General features: G+C 37.8%; 1 protein-coding gene across 1 annotated transcript; it reads left to right on the forward strand.

The window, feature by feature from the left end:
* Positions 1-11,286: 11,286 nt before the first annotated feature.
* LOC106924207 (granzyme B(G,H)-like) lies at positions 11,287-12,547 on the forward strand. Its single transcript, XM_014997786.2, has 5 exons — positions 11,287-11,403; positions 11,479-11,629; positions 11,722-11,857; positions 11,948-12,214; positions 12,293-12,547. The coding sequence occupies exons 1-5, from the start codon at positions 11,334-11,336 to the stop codon at positions 12,443-12,445; spliced, it is 777 nt and encodes a 258-aa protein (XP_014853272.2). The 5' UTR covers positions 11,287-11,333; the 3' UTR covers positions 12,446-12,547.
* Positions 12,548-17,581: the final 5,034 nt, after the last annotated feature.

Here is a 17,581-nt window from a genome sequence, read left to right on the forward strand (position 1 = left end):
GCACGAGAGGACTTGACGAAGAAGACCTCCTGCTGGATGAAAGCTCTACTATGAATGATGAAATTGCTCTTACACATCATTTACACACAAATCAGCCATCCAACGGCGTAGGACATCCCACGGTCTTCTCACCGAGCAGAAGGGAGAGTCAACAATACCTGCTTGGGGTGAGTGAAGACCAACCTGTAAGCCAATCATAATAATCCACAGTATAGCTTGTGGCCTATTTTAAGAGTCTGCAAAAAAAAAAAAAAATGTTTTACCACTAAGATATCTTCATTGTCTTTAGGTCAAAAGAAAAGTGATCATCTGTTTCTGGTTGTGGAGAATATGCTCAAACTTCTGCTGATATCTGTGGACCGTCTTACTTAATATTATAGTTATTAATGCATATAAACTTGCCCATAGTTCTTTTGACATACAATTACAGTAAATTTAAAAGGTTTTAGCTTCTACGTGAAAACAAAGTCTATCTCCATACCTCTGGAGAGAAATGTATAACGAGGCGTTGCAGATACATACTAAAACCTGCATTGTGCAACGTAATCTCATTTTCTGCTTGTACTTTGAACCGGTTCTCCTCTTTGCCATTGTCCTCATTCTTTTTGCCCTGCTCTTTCTCTCTCCCTCCCTTTTAAACCATTCACCAACTTCCCCTCTCTCTTTTTGTCCTGAGAATGCGACTGACTTTTGGTGCCAACTACAGGCATAGCAAATGGGAGCTGTGATTATCATTGCTCTACCACTGTCCTGTCAGTGTTATGCTCTTTGGCAAAGATTCTTTGGAAGTCCTCATCAAAGGCTTTGGTCTTTGATCTGGGGGCATAAGGAGAAACCCTAAACACTGTGCTGAATACAAAAGGAATGCCCCCAAAAACAGGGCGCTGAGGCCGATGCACCTTTTCTCTGTCGCGTTCATGTCACAGGTGTTTACGCAGCATGCGCCGATTGGGTTAAAGCTTTGAAAGATGGCACCTGGCAAGCTGCAAGACAGGCTTCATACGTCTGCACGTACATGCACAGGAGAAGGTTCCCCATCTTCAAGAAAACCCGTTTTCATCAAAACTCCACATGAATAATTCTATACAAATCACCTAAAGCACCCCTTTATAGAAAAGGATACTCTGAATGCTTTAACCTTCGTTTTGCAGCCGAGTGACAGAAGAAAGTAATAATTGAAACCCATTTCGAAGGCCTCCGCCAAAATCTACAGGGGCACAAGTCATGCTGCTTCAGCGACAACAAACCGCAGCCTCTGAAACCTTTGAAACCCTGTGTGGTCATTTTTCTCTCACAGCGGCTGAAAAGAACTGTGGTGGGTGGGAAAGGAAAAAAAAAATAAAGGAGAGAGCCCCTCACCACTCATAATACCAATCTTATGTATGTAGATGAAAATGGAAGAGATGGGAGGGGTTGTGATGAGGGGGGTGGTGGTGTCTGACAGACTAAGGCACAATTTTAAAGCGCTTATTGAATTGCTATTACAGCTCCTGAGACTAATTGTGGCTGTTGTGTGTCTCTCGGTGGCCTAGGGGGCTCTGGAGTGGCCCTGTATGCTCTTACTCAGTGGGGTTTTCAAACCGAGTGGCCCTGAAAGAGAACGGGACCACCGTAGATCAATGGCAAACCTTTCACTCTTTCACAGGCCCTTGCTAATCCTTCTCATTTGTCTGCCATTTGTTGAGGCACATTCATGGCTCCCTGAATTTAGGATTAGAGCTTGTTTTGTTACAAAAACAGCCCGAGCTATAACGCTGAATAGATGGGCTGAAGGGTGCGCCAAGGATGAGTGGGCATGTGAGTTTTTGAGTATGTGTGCATATATGGTTATTAAGTCACACTTTGATCGAGTTCAGGTAAAAAAAATGATGTATCTTTTTGGAGATGATACAGTGGGAACTAAAACATTAGTAGAGAGCTGATAGAGCTGTTTGCAATGCTGTGTTTTATTTTTAAAATAGTTTTTTAAAAAAGTACAAACTCAAAAAACCCAAAAGCAAAAAAGCACAAAATATAAGAATAAAGGGAACATTGTCCTCCTTACCTTAACTAGGTCCCATTCACAATACATTGTTTTCTGTCAAAACGGCACATATCTATTTTTGGCAAAATGCTTTCAAGTAAGGGTTAGAAAATGTTGGATTTTGGATCCATTCATAACCTCATCCAGCTTGACAAAGACTCCAGTTTCATCGAACAAAAAAACACTCCTGAGCATAATGCAGCCACCACCTTTACATGAGACGATTTTATTCTAAACATACCATTTGGAGTAATGGTTCAGAAGTTCCTGATTGGTTTCATCATACGCATTCTTCTATAAAGTTTGTTAAATTATCTTTGAAAGAAAACGCTTCTGTCGAACTGCCATCGTCCAGATATATTGAAAATACAGGATATTTTTGTACACAACCAGGACTTCTTCAATACTGCTGTCGGCCTCAAAAGCAAATCAACCAGTTTAAGGGCGAATCACATTTTGCAACATGACAAAATATGAAAAATAAAATAAAATCAAGGGGTATGATTACGTTCGCACAGTTCTGGTTCAAGTTTTTATTTTAAAGGAGTTACTTCAAGATCACAATAAGTAACTTAAAATATAATGTTATCCAGCAGAATCGACATAGTTCTTCCATTCACGTCTTTGTGCATCTCTCCACTTTCACACAGTGAGAATCAAAACAGACTTTCCTGTCCCGACTCCCTGGAGAAACTATTTCATAAAAGCGAGGGAAAACATGAACAAATTGATTCATCACACATGAAGCACACGCAAAGGAAATACAATTTCATGAAAGCAAACGTTCCCTCCGGAGTTCGATATTTTTATTACTTTTTTGCACCGAAGCTGTGAGGCTCTCCGAGCACAGTGCTGGCAGGCGGTGGCAGAGCTACCAGCTTCTGCAGCAGCCTCAGGGCATCTCATCACTGAGTGGATTAGTGTTCATGTCTGAGGCCACTTAGTGGAGTTTAGATGGGGCTGCTGAGTGGCACCTGCACCACGTTTCCCCCCCTCTAATCCCTGCCACACCGTGACGCAGGTATGTGTGGTGCCGTCCGGTCAAACCCCACGTCGCAAATTCTCTGGATGCTTGCCGTCGTGCCAGACGCTGGGGGACTGAGGCGGAGGGATGAGTGGAGAGGTGATTTTGTGAAGAGGAAGGTTGGTCGTAAAAAGAAGGATACATTAGAGAATTTAACCAGGAGTATGTGCTTTGTTGCTGAGAACAAGCTGGATACGATAGACATGTGGAAACAAATTCCATATCCCTCTGAAGCAAACATAAAACATTAAAATGCACTTGAAACCAGATATTTACACAGACTGGTCATGTTTCATCATTGCTGTGCATAACTCCAATTTAACTACACTGGCCTGATGACAACAAAATCAATATTTCGGAGTAGCCGACACAAAGCCCTGACCGATGAGCTACTGCCACCAAGGTGACTTACGAACATGACAGCTATACCAGTACTGTTCGAAGGAATGGGTACAAAATGTCTGTCGTGAGATGCTTTTTGAAAGGATACGCAAAACCTGAAGAAAGTTTAAAAAAATGTTCTCTCTCACAATACCAATTAAAAACAGTAAAGGTTTATTCTGACAGACAGCAAGTCAAAAATCTTTTACCTTTTTGAACGAGTCCACGTAAACATCAGGTGTCAGCTGTTTATTATCAGGAACTCACCAGATTTAGGGAATTGTCACCATTTTTATATTTCAGGTTGAGCTTTTTGTTTTGACAGAAAGATGATTAGCCGATAAAAAAAAAAAAACAAATGAATGGGAGTAACACAAGTGGACTCCATCCATATTGTTTGGTCAGCTGAGGCAGGCCAGCCGGGTGTTGGCCACCGTCCCAGTCATCATTGCGAGGTTGTCTTTGGCCATTAGTAGCTGGAAAAGACCAAAGGCAGAGCGGCATCGCACAAAGCCAGAACTGTGCCAAAGCCTGTCCGCCCTGCTCCCTTAAGCCCCGCTTTATGTGAATAATTCTTTATGCCGGTGAAAACCAGACCAATCCTGCGTTTTGTCACTGCGACCGCGGTGATATTTGCCTTCACTTCAAAGATCAACAGGTGGACGGTCCACTTTGACATTTCTACACAGTGTCGAGTTCTGAGCATTATGCTGTGGTTGGGGTTGAAACAGACCAGGTGTGAAGGTTTTCGTTGGATTAAAATCAGACAATAAGCAAACGTCCTGTTCTGTCATCAGGTTGTCGACTCAGGAACCTAAACTTAAGACCTCTGCTTCTAAATGAGTGTGTAGGTGAAGTCCAGTCTTATGCCATTGGCTCACCTTGTAAATATGTGTTGTCTGTCACAGCAGCGTATGACATAACAGTTTTCTAAAAGAAAATCCAACCTTAATTTGAGTACACCTAATCAGAGGTAAGAAATCTTTACAAAATCAGATGCCAGCAATTGAGGTATTACCTTTCATTAGAATAAATGTAACAGAAAAATTGTTTCATTTATATTTTATTTTCAAATAATATTTGAATATACAGGAAATCTTTAATTAGTTATCTATAGCTTCTTGGGCAAGGCACTTAACCCAAACTCAGCTACTTATTTTCATTCCAGTGTATGAATGTGTGCACATTTATTGACACGACTGACTCTGTTGTCATTAAATTCAGTCCATTTTCTCTCTTGAAAATAGGAAAGGCGAAAACAACAACGTGCATTTCAAGTAGTGCAGTTGTGTGACTGACTTCATGAGTCAAGAAGTGTCTACAAGAAAACGTGCAAAAGTCTGAAAAAAATGTCTAAAGTTTTAGCGATATATTCTTGTTGTTTAGGAAAAATGTTTTGACATTTTTACTACTGTGTTCCTTTTCCACAACACTTTGCATGATTCAAAAGCTGGAAGCTGACCCCAAGTTTATCTTACCACCAAGTACCTTGAGGAGGAATGAGGGAGGTAAAAAAAAATCTTCAGAACTCACATAAGAGAACTGAATGCAAAGCACAGCATACTGTCCAAACTATATTGCCACTGAAGCAACTTTAAAATGACATAACATTTTTTATTACATAGTACAATATATAAAGTACATAAAAGATACATATTTGGCTTTCAGGTGTTTTGATTTCCTGAAATCTTCCACTCTCATCTTCTGTTTCACCTGCATATCACTGACTGACTGCATTCTCAAACAGGTCGACATAGAATCATGAAACTTGAGGCATATTGCATGCTGTAATTTATGTACTGAATTTATTAATGAGCAATTCATAGTTTATAAGATATTTCTCAAGTTATTTTTCAAAAAGATTATCATCTAAAATGAAGCAGTTTAGACAGAGATGTTGTTGTTTCCCAGCTGGGTTTGAGATTTTTCTCTGACAGACAAATGGCTCCCCCTGATGGTCAAAAAGTGAAAGTCTGTCTTTTTTTGTTTTTTTTCTAGCACGTATTAAAAAAAATAATGGCAGCTAGTATTTCAGAGAAGTCAGAGAACATAGGATGTCATATTTTACTTCATGAACAGTCTGGGCATTTCTGTATAAAGTCCAGGAGCTTCTCTATTTTTCAAACAATTCTCTATCGTGACATTGTAGTTAAATTAAATATTAAAATATGGAAACAAGAAATGGCTAGAAAAAAAAAACTTTTATGTGCTCAAAGTGTCATTTAAGTCAGTTCAAATCAAACTATCTGGAGGATTAACCCATTCAAAGCTCTTTTCTATCACCTGCATCACCACTTTGAAGTTGTATTATGTAGCCTGGTAAAAAGGAGCCTAACCCTAAACCTCTCAGCTATTGAGGAACGATTTACTGTTGAGGTTTTAAATTTTCCCCCTCAGACGCTTATCGGAAATTGCCTGAGATGTAAACAATCATCCTCCACTGCGAGTAGAGAAATGCCAAGCTGAGGAAGGTGGCTTTTAATGTCAATTCAATATTGGGAAGCGTGGCCAACACAGCCTGAACGGCTTCGTTTAGTCCTCCGCTGCCATTGCTAAACTATCAGTGGATCACAATTGTAAATCGACGACATCGCTCTCGACTTTTCCTTCTGTTCGCTGACGGGCCCGGTGGAAATCCTACCGGAGAAATCTCCAGTCTAATCGGAAAAATCCCAAACTGAGCTGTGGGGCGGGATATGAATCAAACAGATTTGCATAGGTCACCCTACGTAGTATGTAACTTTTATTTAAATATATATATATATATTTATATATATATATAGTGACAGTATAGCACAAGCAAGATACTGGGTGAAAGAAACTGAACTCCTCTACCTCCTCCCAGCTTGCCCAGTGCTAACTGTAGATATACACATCTCGATCAGAAACAACCAGGTGGAAGATTTTCTTTCATGCTGTCAATCACGCTTGTGTATGGAGGCTCTCCCCAACAGAGCCTGTCATGAATGCTCAGGCTATGTAGGATGACCACCAATGACGGCAGGTAAACAGTTTTCCTGCAATGGTAAGTTGCTTCTCGGCCATTAGTCCATTGAGCAGCATGCACATATGCTTGATTGACAGCGCCAAGACCTCCCTACTTGCTCTGATTAGTTGTTTTTGACCTCTAGTGATGCATTTCTGCAAATTGCTAAAGTAGTGCAGGGAGGACATTATCAGTCTCATATTATACTGTCAGGACATAGCAACAGTTTTAACAAGTACGTTAAAAAGCTGTTTTATATACAAGTTACATGCTATAGTTTTAACATGGTATGGTTTTCACAAAACCATATGGCAAATGTGGATTGCTATTTACTTTTCCTACCTTTGAACTTTAAATATTTTAAATTGTGTCCAAAGTCTAAAACATAAGAAAAACAACAACTGGTGAACAAGAGTGTGCACCAGACCTGCAACACAGGAAGAGGGGGAAATGTTGATGAATAAGACACCCACAAAATGAAGACATGTTGTGCAAAGCAATACATAATCTCAACCACACATCTTGGTTCTACTCAAAGATAAACATTTTACCGATATCTCCACTTCCAGCTTCTTACTTATCAGGTACAGCACGTACTGCACAGTCAAGTGGTTTTATATAGATTTTATTTACTTGTAGGACTTTGGATTAAAACCATAAAACTTCAAAGAAAAAGTTAATGCTGTGCATAACTCTGCATGTATACCATGCAAATCTAATTATATGTATTTGGAAAATACATACAGGTTTGTGGATTTGTGGGTATCATTTTTTTTAACATACCAACACATAGATTATAACAAATAAACCCAGTCAAACACCCACTAAAAGCAGAAGTAGACGCTGACAGAAAGTGCATGAGACATAAAAGGAAGCCCTCGCTTGACAGTCTGCTCAGCTCCAACACAAAGAGGCTACAAAATTGTTGAAGGCAAAAGGAAAAGGAAAGGATGTCATAGATGCATTTCGAGTAACAGTATGCAATACATTGTGTGCTCCTTTTTACTTCCCCATTTGCACAACATAATTTCTTAATATTCTTCTGAGATGGAACTTGTGACATTTTACCAAAACAGAAGTAATTGAGAACATCGACAAATACAAAACCTGTTGAGCATACAGCTGTGGCAATTTTTTATTTTAAGTTTTTTTTTCCTTTTCTTTTTTTTACCCAATGAGCTTCTGAAATAATGATATGGCGTATGATTTGTGCTGTTGCTCACAGATGCTCTAGTACCCATTATATTATAGGATGAAGTTCTCTCAACTTTACGTATCCAGACTCTCACTGAGGTCTGGAAGTTCTAAGACTTTAATATGCTTTGGCTTCAATAATTCGACTGTAGCTCTGGCTGTAGGTTTATCATCATCATCATCCTCATGGAGGGTGAACCTCTGTCCCAATCTGGGGTTTTATAGAGCTTACCTTCTTCTCATGAACTCTGAAAAGCTTCTGTTCAAAAAGGCAACAATGTGACCACTAAATTTCATAGTGGGTAAGGTGTATTCAGAGTGATATGCAGAGTGATATGCAGAGTCAGTTTTCAGTCACATATAAAGCTTTAAATAGACCTCAGAGTTCAGTTTCGGTCTTCTCCGACTGCAGCACATTCTTGCACGTTTGCATCATGTTTGTTGCATGCTATGCATGGTTTGAGGCAAGGTTAAAGTGTTCTTCTTCATGTCGCTCTTCCAGAAGAGTCTAGATTTTGTGTGCAATTATAGGTCCTCCTATAATTTGCTTATTAGGTGAGTAGTGAAGGCAAGTGACTTCCCAGGATTTCACCGGAGATTAGGCTAAATGTTTGAAAACGTTGCTTCCTTTTTCCCCGTCACTTCACGTCTATGAGAAACTTTCTGTTGTAAGTTTGATCTGGTGAAGTGTGGTAAAATAATATTCATGGAATAATTTTGAAGCTCAACTTTAAATCTGAATGGTTACTTAAACTATTTATAGAATTGAGGACATAAATGCAATAGCAGGCAAGAGCCAGAATAGGTGCAACCTGAAGGACGTAAAAAAGTGGACAAAAATGTATACATGAAGCCCGAGAAGTGAAAAAAGAAATCCATAAAGATGAGAGCATTAGAGATAATCTGTGCTCCATTAGCATACCTTTTGAAATTAGCACCCTTTAAAGAGGTATTCCACACTTTTAGGCTCACAATAAAGTTAAAATAGTTTGTTATTCTGAAATAATATATTTTACCTGTTGTGTTTTTCATGTGCTGTAAGCGGAAAATCATTATAATTAGAAGAAATACGGTCTTGAAAACATCAATCTCTGTGTAATTCATCTATGTAAAATTATAAAAGTTATAAAATTAACTTTTCAACAGTATTCAGTAACACTTTGTTTGAAGAGGTGTGCATAAGACTGACATGACAGTGTCATAAATATGACAGAACATGAAGGAGTCTTTATGAATGTTTATGACTGTTGAAATGAAGTCATTATTTACTTTTATGCAACTTTGCATAAAAAGTGTCATTATTTACCGAATGACACTTCATGACAACAGCCATAAACATTCATAAAGACTCCTTCATGTTCATGACACTGTCATGACAGTGTAATGCACACCCCTTCAAATAAAGTCTTACACAATAGTCTGTAATTCATTTCTTCATAAATGTGGTAGGATTTGATGGTTGTAAGTAACTTGTTCACCATAGATGCACCTGAAGTACGTTTTAAAAGTTGTTTTCTGAAAGGAGACGAGTAGAAGACTAGAAATTTGAAGGGGGGAGCGCGTCATTGGACGAATGACTGAACAGAAGTCAGTCATTCAAACACAGAAGCAAGAAAACTGCAGTTGACACATAAAATTACGCAGCACAAGGGTGATTTTCACTGACAATGAAACAGAGTAAGAGACAAGAAGAAACCGGAAGAAGAGTAAACACCGAGTACAAATGGAGCAAGACTGATTGCCTAAGCAAACCAGGAAAATTTAAGACGTAAGACTTCAAAAGTAGAATACCAATTCATAAAATTAACACAAAGTCCGTCACACTATGGACTCTTTTATGAGTCCATAAAAGAGTGAGTGCCCACCTGTCTCTGCTTGAGGCGGCTTCCACAGATTATATATTTTTTTTTACAGAATATAATTTCCATTTATGGAGGAAATTGGAAATCTTGCAAACAATAACTAACCAAATACTGTGCTTCAATGGAACCTTACCAGAGCATGCACTTTATTTTTGAAGATGAAAACCATCAAAGATGAGGTACTGATGCTGAGTTCGATTGCTGACTTCATTTCACATCCGTGAGAACAAATCAGAAGCAGGAAGCCAAGGTACAAGAGATTATAGGTTGTGGTTTTGAGTTTTGTCAGTAGATTTGTTTCAAAGAACACGGTGCTTTGTGGTTTAATGTGATGACACTCACAAGATAATCTTTCAGTACAAGGAAATGCATACATGATAGCAAGAAAAAAAAAACAAGTCCAGCAAGTTAATAATGTCAATTGAAATGTTTATTAGAAGTGAAAGCAGCATTCTTTGCAAGCCACGTAATATTTGGTGTAGGCTAAAAAATGTAAAACGCTTCGGTGTAACTGAGACATTTACGTGTGTCTTGTTGGCCTCGATCAACATTAAAAAGTGTTTTTGTGTAAAGAGTATTAAGCTACGCTCAGACTGTATGAATATGCATCCCGTAACTAAAATTACAGGATAACAGGAGTTGTGTTTGATTCTCATTGTAAAGGTGATGTGCTGTTTCAGAACTGATCTCGTCAGAATGCTTTCAGGAAATCTTCAAAAATATCATCTGATGTGACCCAGACGAATCAGAAATAAATCCCTTTCTGAACAGTGATTACTTCTAAGCTGTCTGTGTGACTCCGCAAGTTTAGTAATTCGCTCATGGTATTTCAGATCTTAATACCGAGCTTTCTGTTTGAATCCATGCCTGAAAGAGGTATTGATGATTGTCTGCTTATGATTTGATTACTCATGACACGTGTTACTGACAATCCAGAGAGAGCTCTCTTTCAGTTTGGTGCAAGTTTGAATTGAGCAAACGGGTTTTGTGAAAGGCTGCTATTTCTGCTAAAGCATACTTTTGCTGGGAGAAATGAGGAAGAACAGTCTTTAGACAGGCCTGTTCAAAATCTCACAATGTGGCTTTACCATTGCTTCTTTGTGCCAATCCATAATCCTGCACCTTTGCTCTCACCGAGGCCTGATGAACCCTGTTGACACGCAGACATCCCCGCTATGGCTGAGCATAAGTGCTTCTCATGCATATGGTTGTTTCATGTAATTTTAGAAGTTTCTATGATTTAAACTGACCCTATTAGATTAGATACCTTTTCAAAATGTCTATCACTACCTGACAGTCATATCTGTATTTCAGAGAAGAGACTTGATGAGTCATAATGGTACTTCACACTTCAGCTGACAGCTTTGAGGAGGCCCAGTGAGAAGGAAATAAAAAAAAATGGTTTATTGAGAATGCCATTTGTGCTGGGACAGAAATAGTGTAATGTATTTTGTGAATGGTAACCTTATAAAAATGACAGAGGTGTTTCACAGATTCACTGTTTGCTCCACTGAGTGCGAAAACAACTGCGTCAAGGTACTCAAAGGGCAACGGTGAAGAGAGACCTTTAGACCCAAAACCTCAGGCGGTGGTTTCAGTTTGTCATCTACTTTTTAAAACTTATGCTGAGCTCACCCTCTAACTGCACAGAGCATATGTGCTTCAAGTTTTCCAGCAAGAACCACGTACGTTCAGTTTACTGTAACTTTAACCCGACGAGCTACCATTGGGTTACTGACCACAGGTGCACAATGATCACACATAGGACAGGGGGGAGGGTGGGCTTCAATGACATGTTCAATAAAAACCACAGGCTGGTTATAAGAGAGTACTTAAATCCTCAGATGACAATATACGAGGGTGATGATAAAAATGATGGCGATGTGGCGGGTCTTAATGCTCTTCCTTGTCCTGGCAGTCCTCGGACAAAAAGGTGATATATTAAGATCTATTTATTGTTCTTTGTTGAAATAGAAACCTGTGCTTATTCGTATTCTTGCTTTTACAGCTCATGGGACTGAGATTGTTAATGGCAAAAAAGTACCTGATCGTTTGATGCTTTATATGGCTTCGGTTCAGAACGACAGGGGTCAGCATATATGTGGGGGATTTCTCATCAGCGAAGACTTTGTAGTTACGGCTGCACACTGTGATAAGAAGTGAGTTTTAAAAGGCTTACAGAACTTTGATATTTTGTAAATGCTTTTTTAAAAAATACTAAAGACTAAATCTTTTTTTTTTTTCCATTTAGTAACCCTACAAGTGTTGTACTTGGAACTCACAACCTCAAGAAAGTTGATGATGGCACAATGAGATATAATGTAACCCGGTGCAAGCACCCAGATTTCGACAGTGTTAAATCTGGCAATGACATTATGCTTCTCAAAGTAAGTTTGTTTCTTACTTTTTAAATTTTAGTGAATATTCTGAAACCTTTATGTTTTAAAACTCTCATTGTGTTTTTCTTGCACTAAAAGCTGTCTAAGAAAGTGCAACTCAGCAACAAAGTGCAGCCGATCCAAATACCGAAGGGTGAGATGAAACTGAAAGATAACGCTAAGTGTCGCGTCGTTGGCTGGGGCTCCACAAAAGATGGTGGTAAAATTTCCAATGTGCTGGAAATGGCTGACGTGACCTTAGCAAATCTGAAGCAATGCAAAGCTAAATGGAAATTTTTGAAGCAAGATCTTCCGAACAATGTGATCTGTGCAGGTGGACATAAAGCAAAAGCAGGATTCTGCAAGGTGCATATGTCTCTAAAAGTATTGCTGCCAAGTGTTACATAACAGAAAAAAACTTATCAAGCTCTGCTTTCTGCACAGGGTGATTCAGGAGGACCTCTAGTGTGTGGAGCGACAGCCGCAGGCGTTGTGTCTTTCAGCAGTAGATGTGACCCAGATATCCCTAACGTCTATACAGACGTATCAAAATACGTGTCCTGGATAAAAAAGATTCGCAAGCAAAAGCACTGTTAAATGTAGCACATCGTGCACATATTTCTTCTACTGTTTCTGTTTCTGTTTGTGTTTGGTCTTTAATCACAGGATGAAAGGCAATAAAACACGTTTTAAAACTTGTGAGTTGTTTCATTTCTACTAAAGCAGATATGGGAAATTTTATGTAGACCTTTGAAATGGAATATATTTTTGTAAACACTTTAAATTTGACTGGGAAAAAATGTAAACTGTTGATAGACTAAAAAGCTAATTTGCTAATAGCTTATCACCGGCATAAAGCACATTCCACAATAAATACTCCAATGAATAATAGCATTGCATGTAGCACATATACATTTGAGTTTGCTACATTATAGGCCATCAATGACAACTAAACTTGCTGATATTAATCTGGACTCATAAGACCTGGGTTTGCTTTCTAAATAGCAGATTTCAGCCTGTTATTTGGTTTTGTATAATTAATTCTTTAGTTTCAAAGATGAACCTAGAAAGCTGCATAAGACTGTCAGAAAGTCTCAAACTTTGCACGTTTTTTTTTTGTTTTGTTTTTTTATTTTTTTATTTTTATGTGCACATACAATCACACTTTAAAATGTTGAAGTTTTTTTTTTTTTTTTTTTTTAAAAAGGAAATTATTATGAAAAATTACAATAGAAAAACATGAAGTCCTCCTGCAGGGATGTTGTATGCAAACTTGCATGTTTTCTTGTACTAAAGTTGCTAAAACACACATAAAGGATAAAGCTTTACTTTGCTTACAGAACACAGAGAGGTGTTATTCAGTCCCCATCTGTCTCATGTTTGAAGCATGTGTGCCACCTTTGATGAGCGGATATCAACAAATTAAAAAAAGTAAACCTCAAAACATGAACATATGTGATATATGTGGCGCTTCATCAGTGGCTGTCATTCATCTACACTTTCACAAGAGGGCATTCCTAAGCTTGTTTTGTCAAATGAATGTCTGAGTTACTGAAATAAAGTTACGCTTAGTGAGGCTGCCAGATCAGACTAAGTCTGCCAAGGATGGAGTAAACTTTTGCCACTGCTACTTTTGTAGTCACTGCAGATACTTAATCTTGTGCTTTTTTTCAGTCTAGTGGCTGTTTCAAAATACAGATGAAGTGATTAGAAAGACGGACACAGGCCGACTGATACAGACGGACTGATGCAGACGGACTGATGCAGACGGACTGATACAGACGGCAGCCTTTGCCAGTGTCACTTTACCAGAATAACATAAATCCTGTTTTGCTATAAAGCAGTAACAAATCTTAGAGAAGTCTTTCTTGAACATGTGGAATGCTAATAATGTTTATTGCAATACTGGATTCTGTAATCTGAAGATTTTTAGTACAAGTTGATTGAGGATTTCTTCGTTTTTCCTCATAAAAAGATGACAGATTTCAACAACATGTTAGAACTGCACAAGTAGTAATAACTAAACAGAATCTATCTTTAAAAAAATCCATCTCTGTAGTTTGCTGCTGGTTTTGCAGATTTCATTTCACAAGGACACAGTTACGATGTTGGAAGAATTACATAACCGTCTTATCGCTATCTCAGCCCCATGACTGCAAATGCAATTTGATTTGTCTTAGTTCCAGAGTTTCATAGGGTTTAAACAGATTCGGCCTGTTTTCTAAAAGTAGGTCATTGCTGAGATCCTTATCTGTTTTCAGAGAAAAGACAGAATGAGTCATAATGGTGCTTCAGAGTTTAGGTGGCAGGTACACCGTGTTGCAACAATACGTCAGCCAATGACCTCTCTATTGTTCTGGAGAGCTTAAAAAATAGAGCGGTAACCAGAAGCTGCTACTATAGAAATGCCACAAAGTTTGGGCTTTTTCGAGAGAAAATTACATTTCTGGAATATGACCAACTATGGCAATCAGAGACAAAGATAGTAGATGGAAAACATATTTTACCAATAGGCATTAGTAAACAGGAGGTGAAGACAGTCTGGTGGTATTAAAAAAGTATGGGGTTCATAAATTATTGATTAATCCCAATGGGGGAAGTTGAAGTCATTGCAATTTTTCAAGAAGTTGTTGTTCTTAGGGGATGATTGTGGATAGAAAGAATCTACTGCAGTGATCAATACCGCAGCGGTGAAACGTAGGCCTCTGACTGAAAACACTTTGCTCAATCTCATGTAAAAGATTTCCAGGGTTGGCTGTGATGTTCATTAATACATGAAGAGTCCTTCTTTGGACAACTAGCATGTTGCATTAGTCCATAAAGTTAAATTGCCAAAAAAATGAAACACAGTCAGTAAGAGTGAATTTTTCATTTTAGGCGCATTGAATACACGTTTACTCTGATGTAGTTTAATGACAAGTTGCAGATTTTCAAATGAAAAGACAGCCACAAAAAAGATTTACTTTGCCAGTAATAAAAATCCATGTTTTCCAATGTGCAGGCCACCGACACATTTGTTACTCAACAGGTCAGCTTCATTGAGAACAAAAGGCAGATCTGAGTGTATCAAATGTTTGGTATGGATTTTTATGGATAAAGTGCATTGATCAAATATCACATTTTCTTTGAAAACCATCCACTGTTCTCTCGATTACTACTTTTAATACTTGTTTTCTTGGATATTACTACATGGTTGTACTCGTTTCTTTCCAGTCGACCGATCTGTACGTTTTGTGATGTCATTGCAAACAGCGATAATGAATAGAAGATTTTAAAAAAGCTTTAGCAAGTGGTAAAGTTTGAGCTTAGCTAGTGCAAAGGCTTCAAAAATACAAAGTCAAGGCAATGCAGCACAATGGTTTTGTTTGGCTTTGATGCAACATCACCGCAAAAAAAAAAAAGAAAAAGAAAAGAAAGCTGGACATGGAGGACCATAATTTTATTCAATAGACGTGCAAGAAGTTTTGGAGAGAGAAAACATTCCATGCAAAGGTAAAAAAAAAAAAAAAAGGGCAAAGTAACATAGCGAGTAATGAGTTAAGTTTTCCTGTTATATGTGTTTTTAACCATAACCGCCCACATCCGTTTACCCTACACCACATTTACTCAGACCACAAGTACACAGTGATCACAGAGAGGGTCTGTAATGACGCACGTTAATAATTTATATAACTTTTCAACCCTCTGATAATGCATCAGTATAATGATAAATTGATGATGACGCTGCAGGACTTAATGCGTCTTCATCTTCTCACACTTCTGTCATTTTCTGACAAAACACTGACATTGTGAAATCTAGTAATTATTCGTCAGAACATCTTTTTTTGCAGCACCAGCAGAGGGACTGAGATCAGTAGCAATTTGAAGTTATGTTTGATATATTCAATATTTTATAACAACTGAAGGTAACATAGTTACTTGATTGTGATGTAAAGTGGCACTACATAGCTGAAAAGTACATAATACCCCTCATTTATGTGGCCATGGCTGCACACTGTAATAAACAGTGAGTTTTATGGAATTACAGTACATAAATGTTTTATAACGTACATCTAGTTCAAATTAAATGACGTCTTCATTAATTTGACAATCCTTGTTGAAGATGCACAACCCTATAAAGATTGACTGTCAATGACGTTCAATGATTTGATTTGAACGTCATTGATAGATTTGACTGTTTTATTTATTAAAGTCCTCGTCGTGTTTTTCTTGAAAGTGCAACTAAAGAGAGTGCAGCCGACTCCAGCCAGAAAGGGCTCAGGTGAAACTGAAAGACATAGCAGAGTCGTCTTTCTGCTCAGATTTTGTGGGCTATTTAAAGCTGCAGACGTATCTGTATTTGTACACAAAGCAACAACTTCTGTAAAGTTTTAACGAACACATGAACCCGATGAACTTTGTTTTCTTCTGATTCAGGTGGATCTTTAAAAAAGTGGAAATCCGTGTTGTGACTTGCAACATGGAGAAAAACTGTGGCTACTCAAACGTGCTTAACATCTAAACAGATGCCATGTATTGGCAGCCATTTTACTTTAAAAAGATTCTCAAGTAAAATAAGAGCTTTACAGCATGGATACATGTTTTATAATGCATGAGTGTTTCTTTTTTCCTTTAATAGAAGATTAAATAAAATGTCTTAAAAGCTCTGCTGGGTTTCATATTGGTGGTTTCTACTAAAACACATAAGGAATTAGATTTATACTTAATAAGAATGGCGATTTTCCAGTTGGTATAATTTTATTTTATGCCATCTTATGGTTGGTATTGAGAAGGTGCTCGAAGTCTAGATTTTAAATGCAAGAACAACAAAATTAGATTCTGTCTCATGTGAAGCAAGTTGCATCATAGAAAATGTGAAAGTTTTACAACTTGAAGCTTGTTATAGTTTCAGTGAACAGAAAACAAACATTTACACTTCCACGACTCCATGTTTCACAGGTGTGTTTTTTGGTGCACTGTGGTTAGATTTGAATAAACCCATATCACTCACTTGGAAAAAAAAATGTAAGTTGTTTAGAACTTTTGGTTAACCAAGAGATTACCATATGGGTGATTTTGATCAACTTTCGATAATCTGCTCAAGAACATATATAACCAGACCTCAGAATGTTCTACCAGTGATATTTCTTTTTTTTTTTTTTATTTGCTGGAATTAAGATGCCGGAAGCTTGGTCTATGTGGTTTATGCACTTGGCGATGTAGTTTGAGCATATAGTGAAGTTAATGTATCAAAGAAAATACATATTACATACGCTTTTCTCAGTAAATTTACTTCTAATCAGGCTGGACCTGAAATTCTCATAATATGTTGGTAACAACCAAACAATTCCATGCAGAAAAAACACATTTTTATGTATCCACAGCATTATTGTGGGCATTTTCTAAAATGGAGACTGAAGTGCTATGCCACAATAAATTAGTCCAGAAATTAAGGTATGCGTAAAAATAGAACTAACAAGGAAATAAGAATTGAACAGACTTACTGAATTTGAATATTAAGTAAATAAGTCTTTGTCGTAGATTCAGAGTAGGCGTAATCTTGACAGATTTTTTCATAAAAAACTGTTGTGCTTAACTTTTTATGCACTGAGTATGAAAGCATGACATACAAATGAATTATGAATTTATCAGTTAACAAATCAACAGCAGCACTATTAGCTGTCCCTTTTTTACTTTGCTTAGCTCTTTTTGTCAATGCATCACAAAAGAAGATCAGAGAGCTGTGCTAAAATA

This window comes from Poecilia mexicana, unplaced genomic scaffold (assembly GCF_051168715.1).
Source record: "Poecilia mexicana isolate PSO_F unplaced genomic scaffold, ASM5116871v1 scaffold_4, whole genome shotgun sequence".
Taxonomy (NCBI): Eukaryota; Metazoa; Chordata; class Actinopteri; order Cyprinodontiformes; family Poeciliidae; genus Poecilia; species Poecilia mexicana.

Coding starts and splice junctions, on each gene's coding strand:
- LOC106924207 (XM_014997786.2), top strand. CDS start 11,334: ATGATAAAAATGATGGCGATGTGGCGGGTCTTAATGCTCTTCCTTGTC. Junction 11,858..11,947: donor ATGACATTATGCTTCTCAAA/GTAAGTTTGTTT, acceptor TTGCACTAAAAG/CTGTCTAAGAAAGTGCAACT. Junction 12,215..12,292: donor CAAAAGCAGGATTCTGCAAG/GTGCATATGTCT, acceptor CTTTCTGCACAG/GGTGATTCAGGAGGACCTCT.